Consider the following 22294-nt stretch of genomic DNA (forward strand, 5'->3'; position numbering starts at 1 on the left):
ATAAAACTATGTTTGTTATAATAATTTATTTCACGCCAGGCATGGTTGCTCATGCCTGTAATCTTAGCACTTTGGGAGGCTGATTCGAGTGGATTGTTTGAGGCTGGGAGTTTGAGACCAGCCTGGGCAACATGGCAAAACCCCATCTCTACCAAAAATATGTATCAAAATATCAGCCCGGTTTGGTGGCTTGCACCTGTAGTCACAGCAATTCCAGAGGCTAAAGTGGGAGGATCACCTGAGCCCAGGGGGTCAAGGCTGCAGTGAGCCGTGATTGTGCTACTGCATTCCAGCCTAGGCAACAGAGAGAAACTAAAAAAAAAAAAAATCAATTATTTCTTAGTTACCAAAAAAATGGGAAATTTGAGTTTCCATACTATTGGAGCTCTCTAATTTCTAATACTGCCAACCATCAGCTACTTGATGAACTTTCCTTAGTTCCCACTTTGTCCCATTTCTCCTCCTACTAACTCTTACTCCATCTCTCTTCTATGGCTCTTTCTCCTCCTCTGATCATTACAAAAATGTCAGTGCTGATCAGGTCTAACCTCAGTTCTTTCATAATCTCACAGTATTTTCTCTGGACAATCTTACTCCTGTTGCTTCAAATACCACATGGATGAAGATTATTAAATAAGCAAGGTATTCAATACTGACTATTCAATTGCCCACTATGTAACTCTACCTGGCTAATTCAAGTATATCAAGTTCAACATGTTTAAGAGTATTTATTCTCTGTCTTCCCTCCAGACCTGTTTGACATTCTTGTATCTCATATTTTGGCTTATAAAAATCAGTATCTAACTTATCTCCTAGTTATGAACCTTGAAATTACTCTAGACAATTCCTCCAATCTCTCTCACCAAATAAAATCATGAAAAATCATGAAAAATTGTTGACTCGGCTGAATGCAGTGGCTCACGCCTGTAATTCCAATACTTTGGGAGGCCAAGGCAGACAGAACACGAGGTCAAGAGATCGAGACCATCTTGGCCAATATCATGAAACCCCATCTCTACTAAAAATATAAAACTCAGCTGGGCATGGTGGTGCATGCCTGTAATCCCAGCTACTCGGGAGGCTGAGGCAGGATAATTGCTTGAACCAGGGAGTCGGAGGTTGCAGTGAACTGAGATTGTACCACTGCACTCCAGCCTGGCGACAGAGTAAGACTCCATCTCAAAAAAAGAAAAAACTGTTGAGTCTACTACTAAAAAATCTGTAAATCTACCCTTGAATTCAAGTTCTCATCTGGTTTGTTTTATTGTCACAACCTCCCAAAAGGTAGCTGTAATTCTTATAAGAATTATTTCTCTGGCCGGGCACAGTGGCTCAAGCCTGTAATCCCAGCACTTTGGGAGGCTGAGGCGGGTGGATCACGAGGTCAAGAGATCGAGACCATCCTGGTCAACATGGTGAAACCTCGTCTCTACTAAAAATACAAAAAATTAGCTGGGCATAGTGGCACGTGCCTGTAATCCCAGCTACTCAGGAGGCTGAGGCAGGAGAATTGCCCGAACCCAGGAGGCGGAGGTTGCGGTGAGCTGAGATTGCGCCATTGCACTCCAGCCTGGGTAACAAGAGTGAAACTCCGTCTCAAAAAAAAAAAAAAAAAAATTATTTTTCTAAAAGGAATTCTGATGTTGAGTCCTCCAATTAAAGACCTCTTCCTATCCAAAGGAAAAAGTATGATCTATTTAACTTAGCATATAAAGTCCTTCACAATTTGGCTCTGGGTTTACCTCCCATCCCTCTGGTCACACCATGCGTAACATCCTGTAGCCCCACTAGGTTTGCCATTCCATGGCTACAAGCTTCTGCATGTGCTGCTTCCTCTGCCTAAAAATGCCCTTCCCTCCTATATTCTACTTGGTAAAGTCCTTCCCACCTATTTTCAGCAGCACTTCCCCCAATTTATTTGGGCAAAATATGTTCTCATATTTGTTTCAATTTTTTGTATTCTCACAGAACCTTGCTTGCTCATGCCTCCATTACAGTCTGCATCACACTGTTATCACTGTCTTAATTCACTGTGGGTATTACTGTACTGAGAAATAGCATCCAACCCATATGCTTTAAATAAATTTCTGCTGAATGAATAACCAAAACTCAAAGATTTGACCCAAAGTGAATCATAGGACTAGAAGTTATAACATATATTCCTGAAGACCCTGACCTGATTTTCATCATCAGAAAATGATAGAAGTATCCCAAAATCCCAGGACTCTTAAGGCCCAAGATCAACTGTGTATGCCCAAATCATTATTCTTCAAAGACAGTTTAAGGTGCTTCTAAGAGAGAAGCAGATCTTACCTCGAGGGAAAATCCCTGGGTCCATGAAGGTGGCCATGCTGAAGTTGGCCAACACAAAGAGAAACATAATTGCATTGTAGATGGGCACTGCAGGTGACACATACAGGCTTAGTCCTGGACACCTGCATAGACAATAAACAAAATGAGGGGTTGCCTCTAACATTTTGGACATAAACCATACATACAAAAATCTATAAAGACTTAGCCCCCCTGCCTACAGATAAATCTTGTGTAGTTTACCTTTGCCACCCTTAATAATTATCTTTATCTTTCCCACCAAGTGAGTCTAGTTTCCTATGGGAACTGCTCACTTTAGATAAAAGTACAAGACTCAGAATCTCTCCTATTTTAACCCCCTGCACTAAGGTCTGTGTTCTTCCAACTCATTCTTACCCTGTGGATCTTGCCACATGTTTTGAGATCTGTCATTATCTCCTTTCTAACCAGACATTAGAACTAGGTACTGACTATGTAACTGATACCAGCTACATTCCCTTCTCTGGAGCAGCCTGAGGTTTCTGGATCCCAGCCATGTCCCACTGACCTGCACATTGGCCCAAAACATGGGATACCACCTACCTCTCTAGCCCCACCTCCCCTTTGCCAGCTGACTTTGAACAACTCAAGTGCCTAAAGTTTCCTCATTGCAATGGATACACCTGAGAGTTTATTCAACTAGAGGCCAGTTCTCAAGTTGGAAATTCTTTAAAAACACACAGATGAGAATGGATATCAAGACACAGAACTAAACCCTTTGCTGTCTAAAACAGCAGCAGGAATGGGGGAGGAAAGAGAATATCAGATCAAAGAAGTCCTCAATTTTGTAGAGAAAAGAAACTAGCCAAACATACCCAGTATTCCACAGCATTCAACTCAAGAAACATGCTTTAAGGTAACATTTCTTGACCTAAAAACAATCCTCTAGTCCAGGATTAAACTCAGTTTCTTTCAGGATATGAATCTATGTAGGAATGTTTCAAGAGCTCTTCCTTTCTCTTCTGATTTCCTGGGAGCTACAAGTTTTGGAAGAACATGATGTGCTGCTTGCTTTGTCAGTAGTATCAAACACACTCTCTCATCTCAGCTCAGGCAGAACTTCCCACTACCAAGACAGTGGCTAAATACTCTAATCTACTTTGTGGCTGAGAACTTAATCTCCAGAATGAGGACAGCATCTGTCCCCTTGTCCCCTTTATCTGGACCAGTCAAAGGAAAGGAAGAACTCACTGGAGGAAAGGAAGAGAAGGACAGGAGAACAAGACAGCATGATTCTGAAAAATTAATCCACAGTAGTCCTGTATTCTGTGAAGAAAAGATACCTGCACCCACCAAAACAAAAAGCACAGCCCTGAGAATAACTCAGAGCAGTTTGGAGAAACCGAGCTCCTTAACTAGATATAAGTAAACCAAAGATAAGAGACAAAACTGTCACAAAGCATCTCATAATTTTTTTGAGACAGTTTCACTCTTGATGCCCAGGCTAGAGTCAAATGGCGCAATCTCCACTCACTGCAACCTCCACCTCATGTGATTCTCCTGCCTCAGCCTCCCAAGTAGTAGGGATTACAGGCATGCGCCAGAGTGCCCAGCTAATTTTTGGTAGAGACAGGGTTTCTCTTTTTTGGTATTTTATATTTGGTATTTTGGGGTTTCTCTTACTTGGTAGAGATGGGGTTTCAATTTTCGGTATTTTTGGTAGAGACAGGGTTTCACCATGTTGGCAAGGCTGGTCTCGAACTCCTGACCTCAGATGATCCACTAGCCTCAGCCTCCCGACGTGCTAGGATTACAGGCATGAGCCAACTTGCCCGGCCAGCATCTCACAAATCTTTACTATTACCATCTATTTATTCAAATTCCATTCAGCCATTCATTTAAAAAAGATTTTAATATTATATGCCAAACTTTTTAGATAGTAAATATCAATTAGCTGTTTGCTTCTCGATAGGTCAGTACATAATTGGAAGACAAAATAATGACGTTGGAGTGAGGGCATCAATTTTAGGGACAAAACAGACCTTTAGTCACAGTTCTGTACTATCCTCAAAGAAAGCCCCCACAGAAACTTCTTCCTCTGAGTTCTTTGGTTCAGAAAAGATGTCCCCATAACTTGGCAGAGTTTGGAGATGAATATAAGTAAAAAGCAGAGTTCCTGCACTGCCTCACCCCAAAACCTGACCTCCTATGTTCCTTAAGAGGGAGGGAGAGAAACTGAAAACCAGTCATCCAGGTCAGAGCCCCTCCCTAGTGCTAAGTTGTCACTTCAATTTCCACCTGGGGAAGAAGAGAAAGGGTGACTCACTTGACTCCTACAGCCTGGGAAGATAATTAGAAGGGAAAAAGAAATTAAATCTTTAGAACACTGAGGTGTCCATGATTTAAAAGTCTCATTCCTACAACTGGCCACTGTGGCCTCTTGAGCTTCTGAAACAAATATTCAACTTAGTTTCCATCCCTGAGGGAAACATTATAATGAGAATAAGAACAAGATATGAAACCTCTTGCAGGCCCATGTCAATCTTTCTGACTGCACTCTTTCTTCAGTTTCGTTTTTTGAGACAGGGTCTTGCTCTCTTGCCCAGGCTGGAGTGCAGTGGTGAGATCACAGCTCACTGCAACCTCAAACTCCTGGGCTCAGGTGATCCTCCCACCCCACCCTCCTAAGTAGCTGGGTCTACAAACGCACACCACCATGCCCTACTAATTTTTTGTAGAGACGGGGCTTCACCATGTCGCCCGGGCTGGTCTCAACTCCTGAGCTTAAAGCGATTTGCCCACCTCGGCCTCTCAAAATGCTGAGATTACAGGCATGAGCTGCCATGCCCAGTCAGTTTCATTTTCAAGCAACCCAACTCAACTCAGTTTCTTGGGGATCCTGCCAACCTACCCCTGGATAATGAACTTTAACCCCTATAATCTTCTGGATATCAACCTGTTCCAGATAAGGTGGGTAATCCTGGAATGGAGTTCCAGTATCTGTTGCCAAAATAAAGTCTGCCCCCACAGTGCCACAGTCTAGAAATGATGCAAATAACTCAACTTTATGGGCAATATTTGCTCCTAGATTCAGAGAACCATTGCTTCCAATCTTAGCACTGTAAGGGAACACCCCACAAAAGAGAGGCATGTGTGAACAGAGCCTGTTCTTGCCATACCCCAAATTCTGCTTGATTTAAGGAGAGGCTTTCCGTTGCTATGGTACTTTGCCAGATTCCTAGGTGACCACCCCAAGTGGCCTGTCTGAATCTGTTGCCTTTGATGGCAGATGAGGCCGGAGCTTAGAATAGGAGTTGTCAGGGCTTGTCCTCAGACTATGGCAATAATCATAAAGCTCCAGAAGCTTACGGAGTGGCCACAGCCCAGAAGGCTGGCTGACTCATTGACAGGACTACCAGACCTAACCCATCCCAGGTAGAACAGGTTCTTCTGCCCACCCATTCAGCACTCCTGTTTTCAAGACCAAACAAAATTGGGAGAATGGGGCCAGGCGCAGTGGCTCACACCTATAATCCTACCACTTTAGGAGGCCAAGGTGGGTGTATCGCCCGAGGTCAGGAGTTCAAGACCAGCCTGGCCAACATGACAAAACCCCATAGCTACTAAAAATACAAAAATTAGCAGAGTGAGGTGGTGGGAGCCTGTAATCCCAGCTACTTGGGAGGCTGAGGCAGGAGAATCACTTGAACCCAGGGGGCAGAGGTTGCAGTGAGCCGAGATTGCGCCACCTCACTCTAGCCTGGGTGTAAGAGTGAAACTTCGTCTCAGAAAAAAAAAATGAAATAAGATAAAAAATAAAAAAAACAAATAAAATTGGGAGAATGGTTTCAATATCAACACTCCTGAAACCCTGTTTCCTAGCACTCCCTAACACTGCCTATTAAAAAAAATGGTTAAGTTCTCAGAAAGAAGCACAAAGTAGGAGTAAAAGATCCTTGGATTAGGCTGGTCATGGTGGCTCACACCTGTAATCCCAGCACATCGGGAGGCTGAGTAGGGCGGATCACAAGGTCAGGACGTCGAGACCATCCTGGCTAACATCGTAAAACCCCATGTCTACTAAAAATACAAAAAATTAGCTGGGTGTAGTGGCACACACCTGTAGTCTCAGTTACTGGGGAGGCTGAGGCAGGAGAATCGCTTGAACCCAGGAGGTGGGAGTTGCAGTGAGCCAAGATTACACCACTGCACTCCAGCCTGGACAACAGAGCAAGACTCTATCTCAAAAGAATCTTTGGATTTTAATCCTGCCTCAATAAATACTTTGCTATACAAGGCCTTAGGCAATACACATGAAACTCTCCAACCTTGTTTCTTCAGCTACATAATACAAATATGAGAATGAAGGAGAAAGATCTTCATTTAAAAGATCTTAGAATTTTTCTTTTTTTGAGACAGGGTCTCGCTCTGTTACCCACGCTGGAGTCCAATGGTGTGACCTTGCCTCACTGAAATCGCCTCCCAGACTCAAGCAACCCTCCTGCCTCAGCTTCCCAAGTAGCTGGGACTACAGGTGCACACCACCATGACCAGCTAATTTTATTTTTTGTAGAGACAGGTCTCACTATGTTGGCCAAGCTGGTCTCGAACTCCTGTGCTCAGCGATCCTCCCACCTTACCCTCCCAAAGTACTGGGATTACAGGCGTGAGCCACTGCTCCCAGCCTCTAGAATTCTTTTTGGAGACAGAGTTTTGCTCTTGTTGCCCAGGCTGGAGTGCAATAGCATGATCTCAGCTCACCACAACCTCCACCTCCTGGGTTCAAGCGATTGCCTGCCTCAGTCTCCTGAGTAGCTGGGATTACAGGCATGTGCCACCACACTCAGCTAATTTTGTATTTTTTAGTAGAGACGGGGTTTCTCCATGTTGGTCAGGCTAGTCTGAAACTCCTGACCTCAGGTGATCCGCCTGCCTCGGCCTCCCAAAGTGCTGGGATTACAGGTGTGAGCCACCGCGCCCAGCCTTAGAATTCTTTTTAAACTAGCTGGATTGATACTAAGCATTCACTGGACAGAAGACAAAAGGAAACATTATTAACTATCACCATCATCATCTCATCAATTATTTCAGCTCTACCTTCCCCCATCTGAAATACTAGGGATTCAAGAACACATTTACAACAGAAACACTAAGCTCCTAAAGAAGAGATCTATGCATTCCACCCATGCTTAGCATATTGTGTGAGCATATGACTAGTGCTCCTTGTTGATGAGAGGAGGCTGAAATGAATGTTCCACTTCCTGCCCCTGGGGATCCTCATTTAGAAATGCTTTCCTCAAGATTCCATGAGAAAACAATTTCTCCCTTTACAGGTGGGTAACCCAGTTTCTCTGAAAACACCTGATTTGTGGTATCTCTGTATCCCAGACTTTCAACCAGCTGAATGTTAGATGTAGGACCTGGGTAAGAAAACAGGTCTTATTCCTGGATAAGAAAACAATGTGGGAAGGAAAAAGAACAAGCACTGCTCCATTAATGTGCTAAATCACCAGGCTGCTCCCACTCAAATCAGGTGCTAGTACCTTTGCAGTTATGTGGGGAAAAAAGACCATAGAGAAGTCCATGGAGTTTGCCCAACTTCCTGTGGGTAAAAGCATTGGGAGAGGATAGAGGAAGAAACTAAAAAGCAACAAGCTATATTATGGATGGGAGCCTGAAATGAAAAGACCACCAAGGACTTCCAGGCAACTCTGACTTTCATCCTTCCCTCAGAAGACTGTGAAGTGGCCGGGCGCGGTGGCTCACGCTTGTAATCCCAGCACTTTGGGAGGCCGAGGTGGGCGGATCACCTGATGTCACGAGTTTGAGACCAGCCTGGTCATTATGGTGAAACCCTGTCTCTACTTAAAATAGAAAAACTAGTTGGGTGTAGTGGCGGGCACCTGTAATTTCAGCTACTTGGGAGGCTGGGGCAGGAGAATCGCTTGAACTTGGGAGGCTGAGGTTGCAGTGCGCCGACATCGCGTCACTGCACTCCAGCCTGGGCAACAGAGTAAGACTCCATCTCGAAAAAAAAAAAAAAGTCACATGAAGCAGAGATCTTGCCCCTGCCCCCTCCCCACCAGCTTTAGAAATGGGACAAAATAAGACCTTAACTGGACTAATTCAGTTTGATGAGACTTTAAGCAAGATACAATTCAAAATGATTCCTAATGGTGTTACCAGGAGCACTAGGTCTCAGGGGACCTTAACAGGTAAAGAGGCGACACCAAGGGGCTAGGCCTCTAAATGCCAGCCTCATTTGAACCAGAGCAGCCCTACTTTTTATGCTTTTTTGTATATAAGATTTCATTTGAAAAAGGGTCATCTTGCTTAAGCAAACTGCTCTAGGTCAACTTTCTAATTATAGAGAAGAAGAACTTAGGTCCACAAAGGTTAACAGACTTCAGCAAAATCAATCTCCTGACCTCCCAAAACAGTGCTTATCCCACTTACCTAGCACTGCCCCTCTGCCAGTCAAAAAAGGAGATTAAACTAAGATAGATAAGCATCCAGGTAGTTATCCTAAATGAAGTCTAGTACCTAACTGGGAGGTGGAGGACTACTTCAGCAGACAATCTCCTTCCCAAATAGTGAAAAGGAAGAAGAATTAAGATAGGATCCCCATCATTTCTGCTTAGTCTCGGTGCTGAACAAATCCAAGGAATGAGAGGGATTAGGGTTCTGGGAGGAAGGCCTCAACTGTTCTGTTGAAGATTCTCTGGGGCAGAACATCACTATTTCTTTGATGCAAACCCAACTGGTAATTTCTGCTCATAGCTTTCCCTACTTAACAAAGAAACATGGAACGTAAATTGTTCCTAATTAGTTGAAGCCTACATGCCTCCACTAATTATGTCTGTTACCTGAAAGGGACTCTCCCTCCTACTCACAGTCCTCTAGATCCCAAAGTAATTCTCACCTGGGGCTTCTAGTAATGTACCTAGTTGTAGTCTAGTGAACAGAATAGGAGGATGACAGAGTAGTTATAGATTTACAGCCCCACATAGGTGCTAGTTCAGAGAGCTTTCCTCTTGCCTCTCCATTTGAAACCATATACTCTTTTTTAGGTTGTATATGTTTCAAACACGGGATTCTCCAAGGAACTGAACCTCAAAAGAGGTAGAATACATGAGAGGACAGTTTTTAAGAACACTGGTGCCTCAGCCCAGCTATATGCTTATAGAGGAAATACTCTAGTCAGATGGAGAAGAGGAGATGAGAATTTCAGAATTACCAGAGCTGGGTGCTACAAAGATAAACAAGGTGTTTATGCCCCCACAAGGTGAACAGGGGAGACACTGAGGAAAAGAGGGAGCCCAGAAATTGGTCCTGTGGAAACTAATACCAGGAGGAACTCCAGCTATGATTCAGAGCTCTTCTAACTTTGGATGAGAGGCAGTAATTCCAAATAGGGTCAATATTGTCTGCCAAAGTCGTTTCTCCTAGGACTAAGAGACCATGGAATAAGGAGGGATCCTACTTTACCTGCACCAGGGAATGAGAAAGTAGGTTAAACAGCTTCAACTATCAGTTGAGAAAATGCCTATGTCAGGACAACTCTTTGTAGGCAAACTGGTATAACCAGCCAAACACTTCAATGGTTCCAGATTAGCAAATTAAGAACAAGGATTCTGCTTCTCCTATCTCAAGAACAGGTAGCCTGAAAGACAGAAATCACTTAGTCCCCTCTATTTCCTGCTCCAAAGGCTTTGCTTCTTAAAGGAAAACAGACCCCCCCTAATTGAGCAAAGCTAAGGGTATCAAACTGGTCTTGTACATACCCCTCTTGACCCAGAACCAAAACTGCTACAAGGATACTAAGACATAAATGTCCCTTGGTTAAAATTTTGAATCTACTCACCGGCCATATTAGCAAAAACTAAAACAAGTTCTGACACCAAAAACTCACCCCTTTCTGGTAGTAAATGCATGAAGGACAGAACACTGAACATGCTGAGTTTAAGCAAAAGAAAAAGATTATGAATAAAAGATTAAGTCAGAGAAGAGCAGGACTGTCTCTAGACCCTTGAGGGACTCCAGCAGGTATGCTCAGACTCAGAGCTGGGGGCCAAAAAATCTATGACTTCTCCACTTCAGAGAAGGAGGTGAGAAGTAGGACGGTGTTCATGCCTTACACAGTAATTCTTTACCTCCTTGTTTAAAAACTAGAGAGAAATACATCAGTATTACTTTGCTGACTCTTTAGACAACGTGACCCACATTTTTCAGAATTTCTTTTGGCTTCTAAAGCTCAATATGGGGGGTTTTCCTTCCCTCCTACCTCAGATTTAACTTCCATGTGTAACTGCCTCAACCCCAACGATCTCTACTTCAATGAACCCAAGTGCTTTTATTCTCGACCACTTCAATTCACTTTCTTCCTCTTTCCAGCAACCTCATGTTGCTCTGAATAGCACTTCACAATTAGGTTTGAGCCTGAACCATGACAAAGTAACTTCTCAGAAGATCCAGCATGCTCTGATGATTCCAAGAGCTGTAACTAGAGTGCTAAATCAGTGACTCAACAGTATAAGGCTCGGAAGCCTGGTACATGTTAATTTATGAACAGGTAATAGCAAGGATGCTTTTCAGATGGTCAAGAGCTTAAAAAAAAAAACTGAGGAAAAAGGGACGGGTAAATCACTCAGTCTCCTTCAATAACAAGTAAATGAACAAAGTCTGAAGATCGAAGTGAGAATGATGATGATCCTAGATCCTAAATGGGAAATTTTTTCAGACCAACTGCTTTTCTCAACGGAACCAAGTAATGGGAGAATTACTGTCATTCCCTCAGCAGAAACTATCATAAAAGGACCTTTTAGGACTCTCTTCCCAAATACAACTTACCCTTTCCTTTCTCAGTGGCCTTCACTTCTCCAGGCTTCTGCTCTTAAGAGTACAAAGAAAACCATCTGGATAACACTAAAAACCAAAACTGTCTCATTGGTATATCTTATAAATCAGAAATTTTCCAGTACTCTCACTTCGCACAATCTCAAACCTAAGCTTCAGACATCCTGGGAAAAAGCCATAGCATTTAAAAAGCCTTTAGTCGGTGGGCACAGAGGCTTATGCCTGTAATCCCAGCACTTTGGAAGGCTGAGGCAGGGGAATCACTTGAGGTCAGGAGTTTGAGACCTACCTAGCCAATATGGTAAAACCCCGTCTCTATTGAAAATACAAAATTTAGCCAGGCTTGGTGGTGGGCACTTGTAATCCCAGCTACTTGGGAGGCTGAGGCAAGAGAATCGCTTGAACTCGGGAGGCAGAGGTTGCAGTGAGCCGGGACTGCGCCATTGCATTCCAGCCTGAGTGACAGAGAGAGACTCCGTCTCAAAAAAATAAATAAAAGTAAAAATGTCTTTAGTCTACTCCAGTTCTCTTTCTCTCATAGAACTGACTGCTTAAACTGCTTCAAGCCTCTCTGGTGGTTTCCTCCCACTTCCTTCCTAGTTTAGGATCATCTAATGATGGAGCTGGGTAGAAAAATATGAAGACATTTATGATTCCAAAATAAAAGAGGAAAGGGAGGGTAGGAGATTCAGTGAAGTAAAACTTACAAGGTTGAAAGGACAGGCTTTTTCTCACTTTTCTTAAATATCTCTGGAATTTGGATTTACCTGTACCAGACACTGAGCCCTCTCAGTCACTTGGCTTTGCAAAATTCAAGAGAAAGCATACCTCCTCACTTCCCATGGAGTATCCACCCACCCAAACACCCCTGCTGGGAGAAAACTCACGTAAAGGCAAAGAAGAGTGTCGTAGCTCCCACTAGGAAGATGGCGGCTGCAGAGACCGGGACATACTTGCTGGGTTTGAATCTCTTTCCAGACTCTGTGGGCATGTTGCAGCTCTGATGGGAAATCTGCCCTGCCGCATAGCCCAGGCCCACACAGCGGCAGAACAGACAAGAAAATGGGAGGAGGGAAGCAACAGAGAGAAGTACAGAAGGAAACCAGGAAAACAGAAAACTTATCACCCTTCCCCCTCCCAAAACAAAGCCAAAGGTCAAAAGATCTCAAATGAAGAAAAGCACATGGGAGGGGGAAAGGTGACTCCAAACAATGAATAACCACCTCCCCAGAACAAGGCAGAAGGGGAGATTAAGAAACAAAACTTGTACAGTTTAAAAATTGGAGACCAACAGTAGGCTGTACACATGCAAATGGTTGCAGGCGGAAAACATGGATAGTCATACAAATCAAGATACAGCTCATGGATGGAGGCAGGTCTTCAAAAGAAGGGGAGACTATCAGGGTATGGCAGCAAACTTTGGGCAAAAAAAATTCTTCTGAGGAGATACTATAGTACCTCCACCACCACACTTCCACAAAATGTGAGCTGCACCTAAAAGAGGTGTGTCTTGTGTTTCTAATTTAATCCCAGAAGGAAACTAAGGCCCCTTCTAACTTTAAAGAGAAGCTGTGTTTACTGCAGTCTCTGTCTCTGTTTGGCAGTCTTCTCAATGCCACCACTTCCACACCCTGACTTCACCAGGGATTGTAGTCTGGCAATGGTGGTTTAATTTATTTCTCTCTTGATGGTTAAAGCTGGACAACAGCTGTTGTAAGTTTGAGTTGTAAATCCTTTTCTTTGAAGGGGCAGGAAAACAAGAGAAGAGGGCAAGCTTGTCTGTCTTCAATCTCTTCTTGTTACTCCCAAGCCCTTCAAGGCCTCTGTTTCCTACAGAGTTCATGTAAAACTAAAGGGAAACTCAAAATCCTTGAAGCCATGTTCTTCCCAATAAAGCAGAATAAGACGAAGAAATCAATTCCACTTGATGACACTTTAAAAATTTACTGTGGATGACAACGAAGTTTCCAAAGATGTCCCTGTTTCCAGACTAGTCAATGTCTCTTATCTTTCTTCAATCTTCAGCTTTCCAGATGCAGAGTTCAACCGGGTTATGGTGCCTCACCTGGAGAAAAACAAGTATCTTTATCAGAGAATTCTTTCAGGGTACTTCTTAGACACCAAGGCTAAAATTCCACAGGCTGCTGTTAAAAAGTACTATCTGAAAGAAAGACTGTTTTCCCTTTCACTTACATGTGGGTAGGAAAGGACTCTGAATTGGGAGGAAAACTGATTCAAAATCCTTCACCCTGTTCAGCTTGGAAGGAGAACATGGCTTTACCTGGCCTAAGATCATCAAAGGACTAGCTCTTGTAAGGGGCCCATCTCACCTGACACAGATGGTAGTAACAAATACCAAGAATATCAAAATCAAAAACAAGGGCACAGCAGTGAAGGGCAGTCCTAGAACAAAGATTACTCTTTGGACAAAGAGAATGTTTATTGCTACAATGAAAAAAGAAAAAAATTAACCTCAAAATTAGCACAGCAAGTCTCATTTTCTTTCTCTGTGTGTTTCTCTCTCTTGCTCCTCTACGCTTTTTAGTTACAAGAGGTAGAAGCTGAATTTTTGGTCTTCTGGAATCACCCATCAGAACACTGGGTAAGAAATGTTCTTGCACAGAAAGGCATGATGCCCTCTATGAGAAACTGAATCTAGCATGGCGTTGGTCCTTTCTTCCCAATTCAACAGTTTATTATTCCTATATTGGCCTAAGGTAACTGAGCCCCACCTGCTCCAATGTGACTAAGAGTAACAATTATTTCTGTTGATGACAGCAGCAAACAAACACCAGCACCTTGGGGTTTTATAGGACGCTTTTCATCTGGTGATCTCAAAGCACTTTACTCACATTATCTGGTGACACAGTCCCTTATCCCACTCTTTAAAATTGAAGGCTACAGAAAGCCCGAGGACATTCTACTGAATCACTTGAGGTTCAGAACCCAAGAGTTCACATGACCCTTTGGTGACATAAACTCTTTTTTTTTTTTTTCAGATGGAGTCTTGCTCTGTCACCCAGGCTGGAGTGCAGTGGCGCGATCTGGCTCACTGCAACCCCTGCCTCCCAGGTTCAAGCGATTCTCCTGCCTCAGCCTCCCGAGTAGCTGAGATGACAGGCACCTGCCACGAGGCCTGGCTAATTTTTTGCATTCTTAGTAGAGACAGGGTTTCACTGTGTTAGCCAGGATGGTCTCAATCTTCTGACCTTGTGATTCACCCCACCCAGCTGACACGAACCCTTTCTACCTTTTCATCCACTACCTGCCCAGAGATAACTTGGAATCTGCAAGCCAAAAATTCTACTTAAGTTAGAATTTTAAAAGAAAGTAGTTTTATTCCCTTCGCTACTAAAAATACAAAAATTAGCCAGGTGTGGTGGCGGGCGCCTGTAGTCTCAGCTACTCAGGAGCCTGAGGCAGGAGAATCACTTGAACCCGGGAGGCAGAGGTTGCAGTGAGTCAAGATTGTGCCACTGCACTCCAGCCTAGGCGACAGGAGCAAGACTACATCTCAAAAAAAATCAGAAAGGCAGAGGAAGGAGGGAAAAAAAAAATCAGAAAATTCAGATAACAAAATATAAACGAGCTCTAAAATTTACCACTTCCTCTCTTATCTGTGGCATGGAAGGCAAAGATGGCTTCCATTATGATTCATTTCTCTTCTTAAAATTAGGGTTTCAGACCAGGCATGGTGGCTCACGCCTGTAATCCCAGCACTTTGGGAGGCTGAGACAGGAGGATCACAAGGTCAGGAGTTTGAGAACAGTCTAGCCAACATAGTGAAACCCCATCTCTACTAAAAATACAAAAATTCGCCAGGAATGATGGTGCACACCTGTAGGCCCAGCTACTCAGGAGGCCGAGGCAGAAGAATCGCTTGAACCCAGGAGGGGGAGGTTGTGGTGAGCTGAGATCACATCACTGAACTCTAGCCTGGGCAACAGAGTGAGACTCTGCCTCAAAAAAAAAATAAATAAATAAAAACTAAATAAATAAAATTAGGGTTTCAGAAAGCCAAACAGCAGTTATTAGAATAAAGTGATCACCCAGAGAGTCTAAGAAATTGTTATGGTCCTAGAAAACATAAATACTCTCTAGTCTCTGATTTAATGATTATTTAACTGTCAGTTTCCTACAGGAATCAAAGCCTAACATTTGGAATTTAGGCCTCAGTAACTTTGTTAACAAAAGCAAATTCTCGGTTTTTAGACAATATGTACTTTTTTTGTGTGTGGAAATAGTTTCCTTCTGTCACCCAGGCTGAAGTGCATGGTGTGATCTCGGCTCACTGCAACCTACACCTCCCAGATTCAAGCAATTCTCCTGCTTCAGCAGCTGGGATTACAGGAGTGCACCACCACTCCCAGCTAATTTTGTATTTTTAGTAGAGATGGGGTTTCACCATGTTGACCAGACTAGTCTCTAACTCCTGACCTCCTGGTGATCCGCCCACCTTGCCCTCCCAAAGTGCTGGGATTACAGGTGTGAGCTACCACTCCTGGCCAATATGTACTGTTAAACCAAACTTTTCCCTCAAAATCCCAAAGACTAGAGAAGATGGAAAATTACGCTACTTAAATTTTATCTAGAGTAGTATATCATTTAGATACCATATATTATTTCAGATCATATTTTCCACAGAAAAAAATGTCACATGGACTAATATTGCCATAGTAATGCAGAGTCATGAAAGGCTATGCAATTTTGGGAGTATAATACTGGGAATACACAAGAGATCAGCATCTGAGATGCTTGGGGGCTACACAATAGAAGGACAACATAAGACCTAAGAATTTCTAACCAGAAGGATGTGCCACATATAGTAGGATGAAACCACAAGGACGAGTGTAGTTCATCAGAGTCAACGGTCTGAATCTATACTAGTGTCACAAAAGTATACAAGAATGTGTATGCCAGCCAGGCGTGGTGGCTCATGCCTGTGATCCCAGAACTTTGGGAGGCCGAGGCAGGCGGATCATTTGAGGTCAGGAGTTCGAGAACAGTCTGGCCAACAAGGCAAAACCCTGTCTCTACTAAAAATACAAACAAATGAGCAGGACGCAGTGGCACTCGCCTATAATTCCAGCTACTCAGGAGGCCTTGAGGCACGAGACTCACTTGAACCCGGGAGGCAGAGGTTGCAGTGAGCCAAGATCGCAGCAGCCTGGGCAACAGAGCCAGACTCCGTCTCAAAAATAAAAATAAAGAATATATATGCCATAGTGAGGCACAGAGTAAACTATGAAATGGAAATATGTATATGTAAAACAAACAATACAGGATATGTGTTTTGAAGGCTTTAATAAGGTTTAATACAGGTATCTCCTTAAATAGGAGGACACCAGCAGTACCAAGGACAACACAACTATTTTTTGTTGAAGTGGTGTAATAGTACAATAGAGTAAATCTAAATACACAGTAATGGAATAATCCACATGTCAAGGTATGGGAGAAAAAGCCAAGAAGTTTAATGTGGGTGTTATCATTATATACCGAGGTAGCAAAATACACGGCAATATAATTTAGTAAACATTATTTAAGTTTACAGAATGGGTGATAATGAACATTCTGCAGATGCTGAATCCAGGACAGAGGGATACTGAAATAAAAAGATGATAGGCAAATGTAAGATCAACTTGGTCAAGATGGCATTAACCAGGAAGTGAAGGATCCAAGGCAGAAAAATAGTCTAGAGTATAACGTATTTGTGATCCTACAACTGCCTTCATAACTTTCAGCAACTTTCTTTCTTATTTCAGTGTTTCATTCGGCCAAGTGGGTAAAACACTTTCCACCTCCCTGCCCCAAAAAGAAATTTATATAGGTAAAATACTAGCAAACGCATTCGAGCTCCACTTTTAAAAAGTACAAAGTACTAAAAGCATGGAGCACTCGGCTGGTGGCGGTAGGAGGAGGAAGCGGACGGGTGGGAGAGAACAGGTAACAGGATGAAGCTTGAGCCAAAATAAGTATCGGCAGAGTGGAGCGAGGGACTCGAACCGCAGAGCGGTAAAAGGGAAACAGCACCCGGTCCCCACCTCCGGGCAGGGGCAAGGAGATCACCCGTTGGGGCAGGGCTGACGACCGCTGAAACCGAGAAGGAGGAATCCACGGCGGCCAGGCCCACCGAGGTTGAGGGAGCGGGCTGCAGGGACCGCAGAACCCGGGGGCGCAGGGCCGGGGGCGGAAGGGGCGGCGGCTGGGCGCCAGTCGCCGAGGACCTTGGTCTGGAGCTGAGTGGCCGGCTCCAACCCATTCCGAACCCTGGCGGTCGTAGATACTCGGCTTCTACTCGTGGTCCGTTTCCGGGGCCCACGGGTCCCGCGCAGTTGAAAGACTCGGCCCGGAGGAGAAATGGGGCCTTAACCCCCTCCCCGTCGTCGGTCCCCCTTCCCTAGAGGTCACCCTCCCCTCCCACCTCACTGGTCTAGCACTTCCGGTTCCGCAGGGACCGGCGTCCTCGGCACTCACCCCAGAGCTCGGTGCCCGTCACCACAGCCGTCGTTGTCACCGCCGCCTCCCGGCAGTACCGTCCGGCCTCTGAGAAGCAGCGCGCGGCCCCCGCACGCTCCACGCCCGCTCCGTTGCCGCGCGCTCCCGCCAGGCGACGCTCGTCTTGGAGCCGGCGCGCGGCCGTTGCCCTCAGTGTCGGGTCTCGAACCCTTCCAGCGTTCCCATTGGCTCCCTGGTCCGGGCTCGCGCGACGTCTCGCGCGGCGCACGTTTCTCTCATTCATGCGGCTCGCGCCGCCGCGCCCACCCCCGCTCACTCTCCCATTCACCCATAGCCCCCACCCCCATGCCGATCTGGGGCGTGCGCGCGAACTCTGGCGACCGCGGCGACCTCGCGGTCTGATTGGCTGCAGCAACACAGCGTGGTACGCACGCGAGAAGACCAGAGCGCGCACGTAAGGCCGTGGGGTTGCGGAGACGACGAGGAGAGGAGGATTGGCCTACTGCGCAGGAGTCAGGAATGAGGAAATGGCCAGGCGAGTCTTCCCTTCTCCTGTGTCCTGGTGTATTCCTTCTGATTCAAGCCAAAACCCTCGGAAATAAGAAAAGAATTATGTGTGTGTACTGGAAGTACTCAAAAGCAAGCAGGTACCCTCTCGAATTCAGCAACCCCTTTCGCCATGAGGTGGTACAGTCCAGACAGGCTTCCAGGGCAGCCAATTACCGGCGAATCTCGGCGCTTCCTGCTTCAGCCCCTTCGCGGATTGGCCAACCGTTTGGTGACTCGGCCTCATTTCCCACCTCCCTTTTTTTTTTTTTTTTAAGGTCGAAAACTTTATTTAAAACAATTTTGCTGGAGAAATGTTCAGTCCGGGGAGGTCGCTGGTCCTGGCAGAATACAGGGTGATGGATTGGTCTGGGCTGTGGCTCCCACAGAAGGGGACGCCTGGACTTGAAGAGCCAGTGTGGGGCGAGGCTCCTGCCCAGTGCCGGGGAGGGACACGAAGAAGAGCCGTAGCTGTAACCGTGAGAGAGAAGCCTTAGGAACGCGCGACCTGACGATCCCTCCACCCACGGAGTGCGAGCTGGGAAGAGCTGGGAAGTAGATTCCCTTCATTCCATTGGTTTCCCACTCCCACACCTGGGATAGGCGCCCGCATCCCTCACCTCACCCAATCCGAGAATACAAAGTTAAAAGCAAAAGGTTCTCTAGAATAGCTCCTGTCCCCAGCGAGCTAACTCTGCATAGGTCACTGTGCTACACTTTGCCCTAATTAGCCCAAGACAGCTGTGAACGCAGTAGCAATGCCACGTGTTCTCTCCCCATTCAGCTCGAGGCCATTTCTTTTTTGGAAAGTAACTCTGGCTATTACATAATGGCCCCTCAAAAAGGTGTTTCAGGAGCCACTTCCCTGAAGCCGAAGCCCTTCACCTGTAAAATCCTGAGGCTTGTCCTCGGGTTTGGTCTCAAATGTTGCTGGCTTAACTGTGGTTCTGGCACTTGAGCATTAGACAGCAAGGTAAAGGAGAACTACCTTCACCTGTTTTCTGGAGTCTAGTCTAGTTCCTTCTCTGACATGGCATATATTATCAGTTCTAGTTTATTCTTGTTAACGGCATCAATCCAGCATTTATTGCAACATACTTGAGAGTTCTTTATAACAACTTTGTATTTTTTTTTTTTTTTTTTAAAGAGACGGCGTCTCGCTATGTTGCCCAGGCTGGAGTGCAGTGGCTATTCACAGGCGCGATCCCACTACTGATTAGCAAGGGAGTTTTGACCTGCTCCGTTTCCGCCCTCCTTAGGCAACCTGGTGGTCCCCCGCTCCCGGGAGGTCACCATATTGATGCCGAACTTAATGCAGACACCCGATCGGCATAGTACACTACAGCCCAGAACTCCCGGGCTCAAGAGATCCTCCCACCTGAGCCTCTCGAGTAGCTGGGACTACAGGCACGTGCCACCGCGCCTGGCACGACTTTGTGTTTTTAAAACTCTTTAGGTTTGGCCGGGCGCGGTGGCTCACGCCTGTAATCCTAGCACTTTGGGAGACCAAGGCGAGCAGATCACGAGGCTGGGAGTTCGAGACCAGCTTGGCCAACATGGTGAAAACCCATCTCTACTAAAAATATAAAAATTAGCAGGGCATGGTGGCAGGCGCCTGTAATTGTAGCTACTTGGGAGGCTGACATGGGAGAATCGCTTGAACCCAGGAGGCAGAGATTGCAGTGAGCCGAAATTGTGCCACTGCACTCTGGCCTGGGCAACAGAAAAAGACTCTGTCAAAAAAAGACAAAACACCTCTTTAGACCATATGAAAGGTAAATGTAAGGCATTATTGACGATACAATATTGGGATTTTATTTTTTGAGAGGGAGTCTTGCTCTGTCACCCATGCTGGAGTGCAGCAGCCGGATCTCAGCTCAGGCAACCTCCTTCTCACAGGTTCAAGCAATTCTCACTCCTCAGCCTCCCAAGTAGTTGAGATCACAGGCGTGCACCATTGCACCTGGCTAATTTTTGTATTTTTAGTAGAGATGGGGTTTCACCACGTTGGCCAGAGTGGTCTGGAACTCCTGACCTCAAATGATCCTCCTGCCTCGACCTCCCAAAGTGCTGGGATTACAGGCATGAGCCACAGTGCCCAGCCTGATATTGGTATTTTCTGTCTGTAAATCATGTTTCTTTAAGATGAAGTCAGATTTCATTTTTCTGTTGCATATTTTTCTTTTAGGACTTCCTGATTTCCTCCACTTCACAAATTAGGCATTTTTATTTTCCTTTCAGCTGTCTAATAACTTGTAAACAGTGGTGTCTCTTGGCTAAACAGTGCTAAATGGGGGGAAAAAATCAGTCTTCCACCATCCAACCAAGCAAACTATCCTCTCCTGGGATACTAGCTTGATTGCCAAGCTCTTTCTTAGGTGGACAAACACTAACAGAGGTATAATCAACATCCCAAAGTTGAGAGAGAGAGAGATTCCATTGGTCTAGTTTTCCTTGGGATCACTCAAAGTATTTCTTGGAAAGAACATTTAATAGAACATAAGGTTTAAAGTGCCAGCTACTTCTGAAAAATATCCAGAGTAAAATCTAGGCTAAAACAGTGGGATATCCACACCACCCAAAGTTCAAATTACGTTAATATGTTTATCGAGCCTTTCGGCCGGAACCGCCATCTTCCAGTAATTCGCCAAAATGACGAACACAAAGGGAAAGAGGAGAGGCACTCGATACATGTTCTCTAGGCCTTTTAGAAAACATGGAGTTGTTCCTTTGGCCACGTATATGCGAATCTATAAGAAAGATGATATTGTAGACATCAAGGGAATGGGTACTGTTCAAAAAGGAATGCCCCACAAATGTTATCATGGCAAAACTGGAAGAGTCTACAATGTTACCCAGCATGCTGTTGGCATTGTTGTAAACAAGCAAGTGAAGGGCAAGATTCTTGCCAAGAGAATTAATGTGCATACTGAGCACATCAAGCACTCTAAGAGTCGAGATAGCTTCCTAAAACGTGTGAAGGAAAATGATCAGAAAAAGAAGCCAAAGAGAAAGGTACCTGGGTCCAACTGAAGTGCCAGCCTGCTCCACCCAGAGAAGCACACTTTGTGAGAACCAATGGGAAGGAGCCTGAGCTGCTGGAACCTATTCCCTATGAATTCATGGCATAATAGGTGTTAAAAAAAAAAAAAAAAACCCTCTGGACTGTAAAAAATATATATATCTATATATATGTTTATCGATTAATACCTTAGAGGTTTTTTGTTTTGTTTTTGTTGGTGGTTTTTTTGTTTTGTTTTGTTTTGTTTTGGTGACATAGTCTCCCTGTGTCATCCAGGCTGGAGTGCAGTGGTGTGATCTGGGCTCACTGCAACCTGTGCTCAAGTGACTCTCCTTCCTCAGCCTCCTGAGTAGCTGGGATTACAGGCATGCATCACCACACACAGCTAATGTTTGTATTTTTAGTAGAGACAGGGTTTCGTCATGTTGGCCAGGCTGGTCTCGAACTCCTGACCTCAGATGATCCACCTGCTTTGGTCTCCCAAAGTGCTGGGATTACCGGCATGAGCCACCACACCCAGCCTGTTTTGTTTTTCTTTTTTGAGATAGAGTCTGGCTCTGTCATCCAGGCTGGAGTGCAGTGGAGCTATCTCAGCTGACTGCAACCTCCCACTTCCATTCTCAAGAATCCTCTGGCCATTATGTAATAGCCAGTTACTTTCCAAAAAAGAAATGGCCTCAACCTCAGCTTCGTAAGTAGCTGGGACTACAGGTGTGTGCCACCGTGGTTTGCTAATTTTTTAAGATTTTTGTTTAGATGAGGTCTCACTATATATTGCCCAGGCTGGTTTCGAACTGCTAGGTTAAAGCAATCCTCCTACCTCAGTCTTCCAAAGTACTAGGATTACAGGTGTGAGCCACTGCACCTGGTCCTTTATAGTTCTTCTAGTGTAGCTTATCTACACTTCTTCAAATTGTCTTCACTTGCATTTTCTCACGCCTATAGATGGCAAACCACTGTGTCATTTTTAGTTCAACTCACTAGTAAATAAACATGCAAACAAGAACAAAATGCTGCCTGGGGTTTGTTTAGAAGCAATCAGAAAGGAATGCCCTGCCTTTCAGCAACAAACAAACCAACAACCTTTTTATGTATGTTTGTTTTTGTTGAGACGGGTTCATTCTT

At 44.9% G+C, this 22294-nt stretch overlaps 1 protein-coding gene across 2 annotated transcripts in view; it reads right to left on the reverse strand.

Annotated features, from left to right (window-relative positions):
* Positions 1–17706, reverse strand: part of ZDHHC5 (zinc finger DHHC-type palmitoyltransferase 5) — a 32387-nt gene extending 14681 nt beyond the window's left edge. Inside the window, exons 1-3 of one of the 2 annotated variants that reach the window (XM_012476432.2) lie at positions 17620–17706; positions 12033–13210; positions 2314–2435 (exon numbers count right to left, since the gene is read on the reverse strand). In XM_012476432.2, the coding sequence (XP_012331855.2) occupies positions 2314–2435; positions 12033–12136 (226 nt within the window). In that variant the 5' untranslated portion in view covers positions 12137–13210; positions 17620–17706. Of the gene's footprint in view, positions 1–2313; positions 2436–3164; positions 4833–12032; positions 13211–17619 lie in introns of those variants that run through there. The other variant, XM_012476433.2, reaches the window with a different exon arrangement.
* Positions 17707–22294: the final 4588 nt, after the last annotated feature.

This window comes from Aotus nancymaae, unplaced genomic scaffold (genome assembly GCF_030222135.1).
Source record: "Aotus nancymaae isolate 86718 unplaced genomic scaffold, 86718_ANA_hifiasm-v0.15.2.pri h1tg000059l, whole genome shotgun sequence".
Lineage (NCBI taxonomy): Eukaryota > Metazoa > Chordata > Mammalia > Primates > Aotidae > Aotus > Aotus nancymaae.